The following is a 17,540-nucleotide window of genomic DNA, read 5'->3' as shown; positions in this document are numbered from 1 at the left end:
CCTTGACCGGTTTGAAAGTGCATTTTGTTACGTAGTTATCGGTGTATTAAGAATTGACAGTATTCATATAGGTATATTTGATTTTACTTGTTTTGATTTTATTTGTATTATTTGTACCTACTATACAATTCCCTATAATATTTCTAATACATAGTTACATACTTGACGTTGTTAATTTCTAAAAAAAGCCACTTACTTACTTTACTTACTTACTTACTTACTTACTTTACTTTTTTAACTCATTTATTTATATACAGTGGTACAACTAAACGAAATATCTACTTAATTTTCAATTACTGAAGCCGTAGACTCATCTTAACCTAATACGCTTACATTTTTCAGTACCGAAATTCCCATCTCATAGCACTATCAGACAAAATGCCAATATAACCAGAGATAAAAGCATCCATTTTGAAGCGAAATATTTTCTCACTTAAGCTCTCTAGACATTCTCGTACATTAGGGAGTCTATTCCAAAATACATTTACGCGAGCAGCTACAGCGGGGGCGGGGCGAATTATAAAACAGTGTTCGCCCTTTGTTTTTTAAAGGTATATTGTACCTATGAAAAAGGGCGCGAGCGACCTATGCGGTATTCAAATTTGGAGCCCTGTAGGGGAGACTAATTCGTTTTAAATTACGTTACGATATTGCTTTGGGAGTTAAAATATTGCTGATATAAACAAGCGGGAGAGGGTTGGAATAAAATATTAGAGGCACTCGGTTTAATTAGTTTATCGGAACCCCGTGTCGAGGCATCTAGGTATCTTTGATTATCTTTATACTAAGAATCGTGAGCAAACAACACACGATACGCTCCGTGTAGGTATTCGCAGCATACCTTAGGATTGGCATCAGTCATTATGATTCATTAGCTTGTCAAGCAGTAAAATAGCTGAAAATACAGCCCGCTGCGCCATGAAACGTCATTTTTCTGAGAACTATTTCACAATTAATATCACAGTTATTCCCCGCCCGACGTTATTTGAGTCATTAAAGCTTATTCGACATATCGTAAATTTGTAAAATCTATCAAAGGTTTTTATGTATTTTTAATGTACGAGAGCCTACTCTACTCTGGTTTTAATGTACCTTAATAGAAATTATACGCGATTTTAATTCAACGAAGTGTTTTACGATTTGCTTTTTTCATTTTATAATCTTAACGACAATTTCGTTATAAAATTACTGCTTATAAAATTTGTCGTGCTAATTTTAACAACACGTTAAGCCCGTGAAATACTATTTGGAAATTTCGAAAGTCTAATAATTTACGACTTGTCAAACGCCGCTACGCTGATGCTATAATTTACGTGGTAGCTTTCTGACGTAAAAATGCATATAGAAAGCAGTAGTAAGCACAAATCTAATCCGCAATAAACGAGAGACGTAACGAGGGCGTTAATAAAGATATAATAATAAATATTCTTGGGATGGCCTGAGCCTTCCGGGGATCGAATTAAAGTGAGGGTAAGAAAATTGCACGGTTCCCTTGGGAGGAGGTGAGCGACAGATGTGGACTTTCTATTTATTTCCGCGATCGGGAAAACGGTCCGATATTACTATGTTCCCCATATTATCTCGATATCGTTTCAGGAACGATGGAAAATAATTCCTGCGATGGTATATATGGCAGATGTGCCCGTGGGCAGATAAGGTTTACAATCAAGAACAATACGTATCTCGAGAATGTAATTTTCCTTGTGTGTAGCAGCCAAAATTAACTTTCCTATGAATAAATAGATATTCTGTGTGTACAGGTCTATCCCCAAATACTTAATCAGTCAGGAAATTTTCGAAGCTTTCATACGTAATAGGGTATTATTTGAACTGACCACACCCTACTTTGAAGTTTGATGTAGAAATCAGAGTAATTGATTGAAGTATTATTGAGATGTCGCGTGTAGGTTATCCAAGTCGTAAACTAATCAGAATGCTTAAAACTTTGATTCGTTGACAAACAAACAATCGCGGCAACCCATGTAGTGTAGGCGTAACCTTGGAAACAATAGCGTCACGAGCTCACGAGCCGTTATACAAGGAACGCGCCAATCCTCAATGAATCAGAATTTTATTAATTATAAACCGTTCTAATCCAACGGCTTATGATTTACAGCCAATAAAAACTATTCAACAAATTCAAAAGCAATCGTATAGACATAGCTTGCGCAAGAGCGATGACAATCTCAGTTTTATGGAGAAGACCTCGTAAACGTCTATTAATATGAATGGGCTCCAATTACTTTTACGATTCGCGTTTTGTTGAGAGACGTTCTAAAAAAAGTTTACGATCTTCCGCCCCTGGCTGATTGAGTTTATGATGGGCATGGGGGTGAGCACGAGCGTAGAGTATAGAGCGTGGACCGTGGGCAGCCGGACCGCGGCAGATGGGGCACGGACTCCACACCTGCCCGAGGATTAGTCTATTGACTAGGCTAGGAACTTATTCTATCTGTAAATACCTACACATGCTTACCTATTAGATAGGCAAGACCTTTGTAGGTCACAAAGATGGTATGTTAACACAGGTAGCAATACTGTAGAGGTTTTTTCTCTTCCACATGCAAGGTTTCCCCTCGTTGATTAGACACTCCCACAATATGACTAATTTTTATTGCTAAGACCAAATCTTGTAGTCTCAATCATGTTAGCACCGGATATGCAATTCCTTTGAATTGAAACCATCCGGTTTTTTTTTATATCCAAAGGAAGTAAGAGGTGCGAAGTGAAGGCAAGTTTAACGATCTTCTTGTTTGGGAAGAGATGACAAGGTAACTCGTTAACGAAATGTGTCATAAAACCATTTTAATGTTTCATTTATGTTTCTGTTACGATCCGATGAAGCAATAACGACGCAGAAGTATTTACGTAGGAATAAATACTTTTATTTATATAAATATAGGCAAAATTTGATATCTAGAGATAATGTGTGCCAAGAATCAAAACCGGTCATGATGAAACTAAACAATAAATGTTTTATACTGCCGTTCGAGTTGAAACAGCTTAGTAATATCGATTGCTGTCGTAAAGTGCTTACTGAACCCATAAAACAATACAAAACCGTCGCTCAAAGCATCGGAACATCTGAAATGTACAATAAGAGCCATCGAGTGAATGGGAATGCGTTGATCTGAATGAGTATGGGCCATAAGAGCGCTGTGTGCCAGCAGGCCGGGCGTCTATCACGTCGTATGACCGCTCGATGCGTCTTATTACACCATTATCGCTCGTATCACTCATAAAATGCTAATGAACGGCCGTTTCGGACCAAACATCCGAGCGCGAGATTCGAATGACGATACGTAGGTAACTTGAAGTCGACGGTTCGTCGGAAACGTAATCGTAATCGTTCTATGCGCTTTCAAAACAACGCGTAACACGACCGACTGAATGGCTGGCGAGATAGCTGATGTTTTTAAAAGCTCTTTTATTGTGCGACCAGTACGTACCGCACCCAGCGCTTACTTACGATACTGCATTTTAAATTTTATGCTCTATAAACGCGAGAATAAACCGGCATTATCTACATTACTGTGATTCATTGGACAGTGCCTAAGATTTTTACACCAGCCTTGGCAGTTATGAGATGATAATTTCACAATTAATTATACACCAACAATGACGGCGTACATTTTCTAAATTTACGTGGGCGGTTCAGTGTCGCGTTTTTGTGAGACGTTTTTTCTAAGTTCAAAGAGTTAAAGCTGATTTGTTGGATAGATTTTTCTTACTAATAAGCACCGTAACGTTATTTATATTTTCATAATAATGCCACCTACCTCTTATATCAACGCATTAGTATCTTAAATATTTGTCGGGTTCTGTGCTATTCGGAAATAAATTTATTTTAAGAGCTCTATTCCTCGCTTTATCTTACTGGAAGATTTTTCCGGTGTAATCTCCCAGATATCTATAAATTAACTATCCCCTCGGCGGCTACAAGCGATAAAGTCACGGGAGTATCCACTAACTTCAACTGAACAATATTTAGTTACTCCAAACCGGTACGTGACACACGATACGTACAATAACAGTTTTTTTGTGACGCCTCAGGAACGTTATCTGTGACTGATGGAGTCATTTTCAAAAATAAAACGGCCTCTCCTCTCGCCATGGGAATGTACGACCACTTCACATTAATATATTATCAAAATAACGCTTTCTAAGCCCCGCGAGCGCCGACGCCGCGAGCTTATCTACTACACGAATACTCAAAAATAATAATAGGAAATGAAGTGCGTACTTAGCGCGGTAATTTGAAGTTTTAAACATCCTGTTTTAGTATTAACACGTGGGCCTCTAACATAAATACTGACTAAGAAAAAAGTGTAACATCAGCAATTATTTTTGGAACATTGTTGCCTAAAACAGCTGACACAAGCATTCTTAGAACATTGGTCGGCATCTATCTCAAAGAAACCTTAGATATCAAAGCGCTACATCGACACGGAAACTAGCATATAAAGCAAAACGAATTCTTTTAATCCGAGTTTATATTTAGCTTGATTAAAACATCAGAGGCGAGTGAATTAATCCCGGCGCAGTGGGCGGCAGACTGCACTTATTTATTTGTGTCGCTAACGTATGTATTTCAGACGTGGATTAAATGGGAAAATCCTCGCTGAAAATTCGCTTTTCCGTTCTTTGGTAAAAGGACTCAATGCTAATAGTTTAGAGTGCATTTCCGCATGAGTCTAGTAACAGTTGCGCCGTTCCTTTTGGGGCGGCGCGGTGAATGCACATCCGCTGCAGACTTTGTATAATTACGCCCTCTGGGATTCGTTGTTTGGACGCACTGGCGCTAGCTAACTACCTACATACATATACGAGTATGTATGCTTCTAATAGCGACCAAAATCCTCAATACTATTGGTCGCGCTAGTATAATCTAGTTTAAGAAAGTACTGGTGTAGCGTGACCTCTACGGCTACCATCAGTTTGGCATTGACATAAACGCTATCGTGAACGTAATTTACTTTCTATGCATCTCGCTCGTACTGACATATTAGTGCGAAAGAGATATATAGAAAGTAAATTACGTTCACGATAGCGTTTATGTCAATGCCAAACTGATGGTAGCCGTACTCTTTATAACAATTCTTTATAAAGATTTATACCAACTTCGTGTAAACGAAAATACTTAAACTAGTTCTCTAGAGCTGTGACTCGCCCTTACTTGGTAAGCGACTGTAATATCACTCCTGAAGGCTATATAATATACCTAATAGACGTATATTTACTACCGAGGGCTGCTGTTTGTTTTGTGTCGCGAACTCTTGTTTGTCTTTTAAATTAGTTTCGTGATTCATTTTCATTAAGTTGATGGTTATGTTTGTTAATTAAACACGGGTGTGGCACTATTGTGGCACATTATAGTAGCATTTTACTGCAAATACGTTGCGGATGAATAGGGCTTAGGTACCTATAGTCGTGAATAGGAACTCAACATATGATATCGGTTTGATCTCAATACGGACGGATATTAAACTTAATCGTCATCATATATTCTACGTTAAGTATACTTACATTTATATCTATATGCTAGAAAACTAACTATTACTGCGTATAATTGGCGCCGCCGAAGTTGCGTCCCGCAATGCATCCTGATGCCATCGGTCGATAGCATTATCATAAGTAGCATCATTTCTAACATCACGCGATTCTAGATCCAAAATCCTTCAGTGTTAGGGATGTAATTGCTTGCTGGAGATTGCAAAGAGTTCATGCTTTGGCCAGCCTGGCCAGTGTGACTTGACCCGTGTCGTGTAGCAAGTTTGGTTCATTTAGATGTCTTTTGGCCGGTCTGGCAAGGTTCATTGCTCATTCAGTATGAATGCGAGTGACGGGCTGGCTTGCATACGGAACCAGTCCCTGCTACCGAGAACGCTTTGCAACTGTGATACATGGTTTTTGAGATAAATCTGTTGTGAGAAATGGTTTTGTAGGGAGTTTACACCGGGTTTACATGCTGTTGTAAAGTAAGTAGAAGAAGTATGTATGTAGAAAATTTCTACGAGTTTTGCTAAGTTTTAGAATTTAGGTACCTAATATACATATATTGTTCTGAGTATTACTTTACTATATTTATCAAGTTTTCGATCCTTAAAATCAATACAATTCTATTAAATGGAACTCATTAGTAAGGAACTACATTCGAAGATTGAACTAGAAGCGACATACACCACCTACCTATACATATAATAGTACCTGTAAATATTTCTTTACAAACATCATTACCTGTCTAACGCTAAATGGAGTTAAACTATGGAATTTATCTACAGGTACTATAGGTACAAAAACAAAATTCTTAACAAAAATCAAGAATTTGTTACAATGTTAGCGAAAGAAAATAGAGGAGGGAAAGAATAAAGGTGTTTTCAAATAGATTTCCCTTAACAAACAAATCCACCTACCTGAGAACTTTCCAGTTTTAAAACTCTTCCGTTCCGTTTTCTCGAGAGATAGTTTTTACGATATTTGGACAAAATAAAACAGTTTTACTGGGATTTATTGAGTTTCAGATATGATAAGAATAAAACACAAGTAGGTACACCTATATACATATCATATAATTCAAAATAGGGACATAGATAAAAATAGCCGAATAAAACCAGTAGGCACATTGTGTTAGAAATTACTATAAATAGTATAAATATTTCTCTTCTTACAGAGTTTAGTAATGTCCCTTTTCTAAAATTTTCATTAGCAAATGACCTTCTGTCATATCTTTGCTTCGCTTACTTTAAAGATGCTGTATTTCTACTGTGAGACATATATGGTGGCATTTTTCTTAAACCATGCATTTGGCAACGTATTTTGGCAACACGCCAAATGACTGAAAAGCTTTTACATTTCTTATTTGACTTTACCATATCTTCTCTTATTGGGATGGGAAATTAAATCTTTTATTTTATTGCTAAATTAATCTGAAGTACTCAATTGTATACAATTTTGTAAATATTTAAAATAGATTTAAAACTTTAATGACAATCCTGTATTTACTCATCGATATGACGAAGTAAATACAAACTTTAATCATTATTACTTAAATAGTTTAAGGTTGACAAACGATATTGCCTTAGAGCAGTAAGATAAAAGTTAGCAAGTAATCATTTACCTGCTAGCAATCAGAAATTTCCTGTAAGTCAAATAAAAAACACTTCTAAGCTACTTAAGGTGTATTTACCTAATAACAAAGTCGATCTCCTCCAATGATTATATTTACGTACCTTCAACCTTGTTTTAAGGCAGCAATATAGGCTGTCCTACGAAAGTAAGCAACAACCACAATTTAGGCCAATGTTGGGGTAATTTACCCTCCCTGCAATTAAAACTAAGTAGGTAGGTACCTACTTATATCGCCATCATGTAGATGACAGATACTACTAACCTTTATATTATGTAAGGTCATTATATGTAGGTATATTTTGTATATATAATGGAAACATTGAGGCTAATTAAACCAAGCATTATTCGTGATCTTATAACCAAAGTACCACATTTCGAGTATATAGCAATATCCACATACGCCATTCCTCTTCCAAACCCGCAGATGTGTCGTCAACGATATCCTTTAACCTCTTTATCTCATATAAAGTCATCAATTTCAATAACAACTACCTTTATATGCACAAAGTATAGGCTTGTATATAATAAATAGCGTTTTATTGCCAGTAATAAATGTACAATCTTCAGTGTTACACTGTTCTTAAAATATAGGTCTTTATGTATAGTTAATGTTATCTTTGATGGCTGTTATACAAGGAGTATTATTATGATTGGATTATTTATTATTGTATTTAGTTTGACATATGAGACGTGTATTCAATGTGTATTGTATGAACCTGCAAGGTGACGGTTTTTGAAAAACTGGAAGTATATATACCTAATTCAACAATAATAGCTCTTGGTAATTTAATAGGAAAGCATTTAACTAATATTTAATAGTTCAAATATCTACACATTCGCCATTTTGTACTAAATTATATGATGGTTAATCCTTAAAAAACTAAGTAAACGTCAAAAAAGTACCAAGTACTAATAAGTAAGTAATAGTAAGTAAGTACTTACTTTATATCGTTCTAATTCTTTCCAATTTTTAGTGTATTTTCCCCATTCCTTTTTGAGTAATATATGTATGTTTATCCTATAAATTTTGTATATATTTATATCCTTTATCTTTCTGGTACCTTGTTGTACATTTTGCTGCATTTGTCACCCTCTTTTTAATCTCTCCTCTCATCTACTCAAAGGTTAACTGGAAGAGATCCTTCAAAGGGATAAGTTGGCTTTTGTACTTCTTACTAATTGTATGTCATTTTTAATATGTCTTTTTGTACAATAAAGAGTTTACTACTACTACTAAAAGTGATACCTAGTAGTTAAAATATTAAAATTTAGCAGAAGCTTTAACGTTGACAGACGAATTGGTGCAACTGATCCTTAGTTAACCTAAGCTCTGAATAAGCGACAGTTAAATATACCTAATCCCGGCCTACATTACAGTCATGCAGCCACGGATGAGTGTACTTACTCGGGACGAATAAATCGTGACGTCAGTTGCCGCGCGGGATCAAAGATCGTTTCACTTCAACTCTCCAATGTGCTGAACGAACTCTAGGGTTGTCAAACCAGTGACTACCGGATAATTACACGTCCTAACTGTGTATGAAAAATCATGGAAATCTTACTAAGTTTCGATGTAATTCCTTTGTCGGTTGAACATACCTACACCTAGGAAAATATGTCATAACAGCTGTTATATTATAGGACAACTCTAAAGTATATAATAGTGTAGGTTAGGTAGGTTTTCTGTTCCATCTGTGAGTTCGATGAGGTTAACTATACTGTCGGCCTTTCTCCAAAGTCAGTGCAGTGGTGACTTTAATACAGAAATATAGGCCAACGTCGTTAGTAGCTATAATAGGGGTCTATAATCACCTGATGTTTACCATATTTAGGTAAGAACCTAATTGTAATACAGGGCGGTTATACCTAGTCCTTCAGGAAAAACCCTAAAGTACCTATAGCATAATAGTTATTCTTCTTAATTACCTACGATTCTAAATTCTATACGAATACCTACGTGCAAGGCAGATGATTGCTTTATGAGCCTGAATTTAATATTTAAACAATCTTATCTTTATGATAAGATAAGATAAGATAAAAACTTTGCTATAAATATCAGATTAAAATAAGTAATGACATGTTTAAGCAAATAATAAATAGGTATCGCCGGAACTTCAGTCAAATAATTTTAAAGCGATCATCGAACACGTAACAACCGTTACGACAATGACACATTCGGAACCAACACATGTGCCAACCCTGACCAATGCCAATGTCCTTTAGCGAGCACAGAACAACATTGTGGTGATTTAACTTGCGCGTGAGTGAGCAAAAAAGTCCTTACCGACCTAACGAGCCCGTGAAATATTAGCCAGGTTCCTTTCATGCGGCTACGCGCGCTTTGCAGCTATGTAAGTAGTTTTAGTGTTGGTAGGAACTCGAGTATTTTGAGTCTACAATTTAATAACTCGACTGGTTTTTATAGAGTCTGAGTCTAAAAAAAAAACTAAAAAAAATCGGTCACCCATCCAAGTACTGACCACTCCCGACGTTGCTTAACTTTGGTCAAAAATCACGTTTGTTGTATGGGAGCCCCATTTAAATCTTTATTTTATTCTGTTTTTAGTATTTGTTGTTATAGCGGCAACAGAAATACATCATCTGTGAAAATTTCAACTGTCTAGGTATCACGGTTCGTGAGATACAGCCTGGTGACAGACGGACGGACGGACAGCGAAGTCTTAGTAATAGGGTCCCGTTTTACCCTTTGGGTGCGGAACCCTAAAAACTGAGTAGAGTGTTACTGTTAACGCAGAGGACTCAAACGACTCGAGTTATCCAACACATAGGTAGTTGGCCAAGCGAGCTTAAGAGGTGTGTGTAGATTAAGACTACATGTTTTATTTTTCTACTTGTATAAGTAGAGGAGTAGTAAGTGCAAAGTAACTGGCGGCAGAATTCGCATCCCGGTTGAAATTAAGTAATCGACTTTTCTTGAAAAATATTTACATATATACTACATCAACTACATGTAAAAAAAAAATCCTGGAATATAGAGTCGAAATTTCCTATGATTGACCGAAAATTAATGACACAAAGAATGCAAATAAAGACAATTTATTGCACCAAAATTGTTAAGCAACAACCCAAAACTATAAATCTTGTTCAAAAAACTTTCTCCTCCCAAGATAACATGCACTTGGAATAAATCTCATATTAATTACCTCTAACGCGATGGGGTCCCGTTACTGGCATTAAAATGAAATAGTTGAAATAATGTTTAATATAAACATTACAGTAATTTTAAACACGTGAAAAGATGATTCCCTTACGACATAGTGTTGAATTTATTTTCTTTAAATACAATAAGTTATTTTAAATCCAGTTAAGTGGCCCTTTAAAAGCTTTAATGTATTTAATGCTACTTCACGCGTTATCTGAGGAATGTTGATTGGGCCTTTTGGCACAAAGAAAATCGCACTAAGATATTGAAGGTATTTTAAACAAAGATTGCAATGTCTATATAGGTTCGTATATTAGGTATTTATACATTATTATACTTATTAGTCACCGGAACATTCCTACGTGTGTTTTCATTAATTACCTAAAATTACTTTGTAGTCCAATTTATTTGGTACCATGTGCCTCCATAAGGATTTAAAAAATATGAAATCGGGATACGAACTCGCATGCGATTTTAGTTACACTGCGGACTGTTAGTTACGTCCAATTCAACCGACCGATCAAAACCCGCAATGTAATGAAACTCGCATGCGAGTTCTCGCATCGTCTGAATGAGCCCTTATTATAACAAGTAACTCGACAGACACAGTTATGTTGGCAACACTCAACAGTAAAGCTACAGTTGACATCCAAATGTAACCTTTATCGTTAATCCCGTTTTCCGAAAGCGCACGAACTATTTTAAGATGGAGTCCCGAGCGCGACCGAACACAGCCGACTATTTACGACAATTCGCGAGTTATGGCCCATAAACCGTTCGCCAACACAGGAATTATGGAACCCTTTGACGCTTTAATGCGCCTTAAATTGATACCTAATACAATTCGGGGCTTAATTTCGACGAATTATTAGGCCGTATGAGAATCTATTGTCTTAAACAACCGTTTGTATGTCACCTCGCCGGTCGCGCCGGCGTTAGGTATATTTAGATTAACGTCGGCATTACTTACGGGTGCGTCTAATGAAACTCTAATTAATTTACTTTGTTATAGAATGGTTTTCATAATTTTCTCTAAACCACCCTTAATGTTAAGCCTACTATAAATAACGCTCTTACTGGACCGAACTTCAGTATTATTTATTTGTATCGGACCCTTAGCGATCCGGCACCATTAATCAAGCGACAAGAAACAGGTTCGTACAAAGGTGGGCCGAGTTAAATAAAATAATAAATAAGGTAGCGGCTTTCTGGGAGATTTATATCTGAGATAAAAGCGAGCCAAGTCGTATTGCCACGGTGGTGTTTGCGTAGACGTATTTACTTGGCTATATGTATGTATCGTCTGACTCTGACATACACAGTCAGCAGATATGTCCTTTGGCTATCCAAATAAATACGTTCTTTAGTTTTATACTACCTACACGTGTATTCGGGAAACGAGATAATCACAAGATCTAGAGACGATATAGAGATCAACTAGATTTACATTAGATATCGACTAGATGTGACTTGGATATCTAAGTCATAACTTGTCGAAATCGTTCAAGAGGACCTCCAGAATCGCGGAAACGTCAAATTTTACATGTCTATCTTACAAATATCTTTAAATTATCCATATCGTAACTTGTTGAGGTCTAGTAGAGATCTAATTCATTTTCCGAATCGAGCCGCTACTCAATGTGTGTAAAGAGTGCTTTTAAAAACACTTTTTTATTAACTTATTAGGAACTATTTTAATTATACCTTTACAAATTTAAAAATTGAATTTTTTATGATGTTTTCCCCAATTTTAGACTGTAGTTTTGCTTGTTTCAATTATTCGGCATATTTTCTAGAATACCCCAAAAAATAAGTAGAAGACATGACAAAAAGGCAGCTGTAAGACGGGATAGGACCGAGAGCGAGAGCCGGCATGCCCGTGTCGTCCGGACATCGACAATGCCGCTCTTATTAATGCGCGTCGTTCCCCCAGATATATTGTGTTTACGCCTTAACATACTTTTTCGTTTAAATCCGTTGCCACAAATAATTGCCGCCTCGTACACTAAATTACTCAAATAAAAAACAAAGCGTCTATATAAAACACCTATTGTTTGCACAAAAAACGTTAATCAGATTCGGAATGAGGCAAATGCAAATAAGGCAAACATATTGTATCCTGTTCAATCCGATCTCTATCGGCTATGGGAAAAAGTTCCCATTAAAAAAGAGCGTGTGCAGGTATTCGTAACTACAACAAACCACCCCGACAACAATACGGTGGAGAATAATGGAAGCCAGCTGACGGGAGGTTCCTTACCGTTGCCATGGCGACCGAGGGGTGCCCAACCTGCCTCGCTAACATATCACCGACCCCCATCAAACGGCCCAACTCGCCCTCCGTCGCACACAGATTTAGACCCTACCGCGTAAACCGGAATGATGCCGCTCATACGTCAACGGTCATCACTTACGACCTTACATTTTAATAGCTCGTGTTTTGGGTTCCATCTTTGCTTTTTAAAATTAGAATGGCTTTTTCTATCTCTCTCGCGCGCGTGCGTTTGGCTATTTGTGCTCGTCTAACCACACTTATATAATTATCCCATTTTCTATTTATGACATTTTAAACAGTTTTTAAGTTTTTGTTGAAGTAAGCGAGGACCGTAAATGTTATTACGGCCGTAAAAATGCAGTTTGGGTAATTTACGGCACATGTAAATGTGGTAGCCGAGTTTGGGCGAGTCGCATGATTTATACGCACTTGCACATTTTTTAATTACGTGCCCAGTTTGAAAATTTTAAGCATTATGAGGTGAGTTGCATGTCTACAATGTAAAGTCGGTGAGCAACCTTTTTACAGTTTTTACAACAAAGTTTTGGTTATGGAAGGACGGTTACTTATCCTGCTCCTAATCTTTTTAGCAGTTTAAACAAAGAACTGTACCTACGGCATTTATCTTTCTAATTTACGCGAAGTTTTCAACACTGAATATATTTAACTTAATGTCAGATCTACTGTTTCTCGCAAACGGTCAATAAAGTCAGTAGGTAAATCACCTAAAAGTAATTATAGAAATCAGAAGGTCAAAAATGTGTTAAGAGCTTATTTACGTAAAAAAAATGTAGAAAACGTTTTAATGGCCAATTCTATGATGTCTAATCTTCGTCACTTAGTTTTAAACACGTCTCTAGCCGCGGAAATACATTTTCTTAATCTAAACGTAATTAATTAAATTGATAGTTGTTGTCCGCGAGTCGTTCATTTATTCTCCGCTACGCGCAGGTAGAGGGCAGCAGCGCCGCTACAACACATTCCCGGAGAATGTCGGCCCGCTATTAATTTAATACACGACGGGACGACCATTTATCTTGTCTTATTTATTATCTGACTCGAAAACCAGTCCGGCCAACCTTTGTGAGAACATTTACCTGTCTATGTAGCCCCGGCTACGTGAGAATTAATAAGATGAAATTTAATCGTGGATAAGGATTACTACTTCGGTGTGTTTCTGGCCGGCCAGATTTATGACTAGGGTTGACTTTCACGGATTCCTCGAATCGACTAAAAGAACACCTTACAATGCATTAGAAAGTTGCGCAACCCTTCTTTACCGTCCTTTTTAGGGAACACTATTGTCCATTTATGGTCCATTTGTTCTTAACCCTTTCCGTTACTTTTTGCTTTACTCAAATTGGGTTTTGTTACCTCGCGTCTCGGCAGCGCCGTTTAACGGTCAGCTCCCATTTTAGCGTTAGCGTCGAACCGTTTGTCATTTATTACCTATTTCTCTGCCTGTTAAACTTTAATATTTGATCTACATTGCGGTCGGTCACAGTAGCCGATAGCTCTAAAATTAACTTTAGTGCTGCAATAAAATATCTATTAATGAGCCATTAAAATCTGAGATGGTATAAAGTGAAATTTTATGGCTATTCCTCATCCTCAAGTGCAGTTGTTGTTATCAGCACGGCTTGAGGTGATCCTTTAAATGCAATTGCGATTGTGTTTTATATGAATATGTAATCAAGGTATGTAACATTTTTTTTTGTTCTTTTCAGGGCCAAACGGTTGTCCACGACGGCGGGGCCGACAGACCTACACGAGGTTCCAAACGTTAGAGCTAGAAAAGGAATTCCACTTCAACCACTACCTGACGCGCCGGCGCAGGATAGAGATCGCGCACGCGCTCTGCCTCACAGAGCGGCAGATCAAGATCTGGTTCCAGAACCGACGCATGAAGCTAAAGAAAGAGCTCCGCGCAGTTAAGGAGATCAACGAGCAGGCGCGCCGCGAGCGTGAGGAGCAGGATCGCATGAAGCAACAGCAGCAAGAGAAGCAGGCCAAGCTCGAGCACCACGGACACCACGTCACGCACCACCACGACCCCATGAAGATGCCCCTCGACAAGGGCTCCGGCGACCTCCTCAAAGTGAACAAGGTCCCGACGTAAGGCGTCCCTTGCTAGCAAATCCTGACTGATTCTGTATCATAATAGTGTGAATACATGAATGCGAGTGCGTCTTAAGGACGGCGGACTACGTTAGTCGTTTCGTATCCACTAGTTTTTATGTTTTGCGGCTGATTAAGTCGCCTCGTTGTGGAGGCGTGTGACTCTGTATATGTTCCTTTAGTGCGGAGGCGGCCGCGGGCCCCGGGGCCCCGGGCGGCGCGTCGTGGACAGGCTGGTGATGTGCTTTAAGCATTTATTTTGTTGCCATAACCACACATTGTATTGCAATAATATTTTACTAAATTAACAAAATCGCTCTAAGGTTTACACGGAGCCAGGGCGATGATCGGTATTGTTAGTTAAGATTTTAAATCTGTGAATCTCATAGTATTTATTGCTACCACTTACTATAATCCATTATGTTATATTTTTTTATTAATAGATATATTCTGTACATTTTGATGTATATTTTATTATTTGTCCGCTCTCAGTGGACTGTTATGTTTTGTCGGTCACATTTTTTTTAATAATTGTAATATTTGTTATATTTATCAATTGATTTCAAAAGGGTTGTCCTTTTAGTTTTTGTCCAGTTGTGATTCACACCAGTAGTTAGGATCATAAATTGTTGTTTATTTGACTTTATGTTTATAGGTATATAGTGCTACAACTGCTGCTTGGTCATACCTATTGCCTATATTGTTTACAATAGTACATATATCTTCACTCTTTATTGTATATACCTTCATTATTAATTCCATGAGAAGGTAAAATAAATATTTAGTAACAAAATACGTATCGAAGTACAATTGCAAATAGGTCTTCGTCATTAGTTGATACTAACGTTATGTGTTTGTGTTTTGTCTTCGGACCTGATATTGATTCGAATTAGGCTGTATTTTTTGATAAATATAGTCGAAAAATTCCTTGTCCATATACTCAAAATAAAGGTAAACCAAATTAACGAACAAATAAAAATGACTTTCAAAGTGTTGTCCACAATCAGGAATTATCTGATGTTCAAAATTATATACGTAACGATGAAGCATATAATAAATAGGTAACAATAATGTGACTAAATATAAAATTTTACACGTAATTTTAAAAGTGGAGTAGAATAAGTGTATAATACATAGATAAATAATAGGTCCGACTTTGTATGAATTATTGATAAACCTGTATCTAGAGTAATATCTACACGCGCTATTTAACATTATCCGACAACAGTATTTTTACTTATTTCAAAAAAAAATATTTACCTAGCAAACACAAAAAGAAGCTCACAATTCCATTAATTAACCATCTTTTAAAACCGCTTGTATTTCACTTTTAATTTACAATTTCGTATTGTGCCAAAATATATTTAAAATAATTTATAGCTATTCTCACCACTCCCTTCTCACTTGCTTTTATTTTTGCGAAACCTCATGTATCAAAATATCTGTAAACTTCAATACGTAATCCGAACAAAATTAGATTAAAAATTTAGTGTTGATAGTCACCATATACGTAAATTAAATGTCAGGGTAGAATAAAAAGAAAAATAGTGAATAAATAACTGTATGGATTTGAATTCTTCGCTTATCAAAATTTTTGATAGATCATCTCGCAATATCTGTCCACTTGTATTATTGGGGAAGTTGTATATCTGTAGCTATAGCAGTTACAGATTACGAGTATATGTCGTGATATCATTAGCACAAGATAAGTCGTCGGTAAGTAGGTGTAAGTTCTGCGACACGGGAGAGACGCATATTTAGCTTATCTGTTAAGTTATCGGTCAAATTAGAAAACATTTCTACTCAACCTACCTGAAATAAATTCTCAAAATTGTTATTTTTCTAACATGATTCTTTAAAAGGAGATTTTTCATGCAGCGACGCGATATACGTGGTTGCATGGAGTCCATTTTAGCGTTTATTCCCTACAAAGTATTAAGTGAAATATTAATTATACGACATCTTAAATTGTAAAACATATTATTTTAAGCGAACAAAAATCAAAGTTGGTGTATTATTTATTTTGTCCACGGTGTGACAGAAAAATACGAACTATAAGGATTCAGTTGGATTACCACCCCTTAATATAAGTACATTTCAAAGGTTATTCCAATAGTTTCTTGTAGACTGGAACAAAGTAACCGTGCGGAGGTCAGTCATTAACATAGCTATTGTAAAATATTTGATTATATTTTTAGATTGCATTAAATGCGTTGATGTCATCAGGCTGATAAAGGAGGCCAATTTTAACGAAACGCCATAAAGATTGACATTTTACAAGGATCGTTGTCTTTTCGTTAAAAAGTTTTCTTAGAATCAACCTGTGGACCTTCGTGCAATAATTACAAATATCCTTTAACCGTAAATAACCCATAGTCTTCGTATAAGGTTGTCGTTAGTAATAGAACTTTATCTCATTCTAAACTAAAAATCGAGAATGAAAATCGAACAAAATGTACTTAAGTAACTTCGGTATAAGTAGGCTTTATAAATTATAATGCATAGGTAATAAATATCTTAGATATCTGATGGTTAGTAACGATTAAAAGCGCTTGAAATTATTTGGTATTGTTCGCATAGTGCAAGGGCAGTCATCAATCTAGTACAAAGACAGATACGCAATTGGTTAATCTATGTTATGTGGTGCTACCGTGAAAGTGAACTTAGATTTCGCCAAAATATTCCAAAGTCAACGCAGTCCAGTGACAGAAAGAGTCCATTGTTTATCTGTCGGTTATATTGGTCTAACTACTATTAGAATGCACGCATAATTCATCAGACCGGACGTAAGTACACACTGCATGTCTATTATGGTCGCGGTTTTATGGTTACCTTCCAATATTGGCTGTAGACTGC

At 36.7% G+C, this 17,540-nt stretch overlaps 1 protein-coding gene across 4 annotated transcripts in view; it reads left to right on the top strand.

The window, feature by feature from the left end:
- Window positions 1-17,071, top strand: part of LOC134674791 (homeobox protein abdominal-A homolog) — a 57,391-nt gene extending 40,320 nt beyond the window's left edge. For all 4 annotated transcript variants that reach the window (XM_063532955.1, XM_063532936.1, XM_063532944.1 and 1 more), the window contains exon 3: window positions 14,294-17,071. In XM_063532955.1, the coding sequence (XP_063389025.1) occupies window positions 14,294-14,685 (392 nt within the window). In that variant the 3' untranslated portion in view covers window positions 14,686-17,071. The remainder of the gene's footprint in view (window positions 1-14,293) is intronic.
- Window positions 17,072-17,540: the final 469 nt, after the last annotated feature.

This window comes from Cydia fagiglandana, chromosome 2 (assembly GCF_963556715.1).
Source record: "Cydia fagiglandana chromosome 2, ilCydFagi1.1, whole genome shotgun sequence".
In the NCBI taxonomy this organism is placed as follows: Eukaryota; Metazoa; Arthropoda; class Insecta; order Lepidoptera; family Tortricidae; genus Cydia; species Cydia fagiglandana.
Note: the sequence above shows the minus strand (reverse complement) of the source record. Positions and strands in the feature narration are given on the sequence as shown.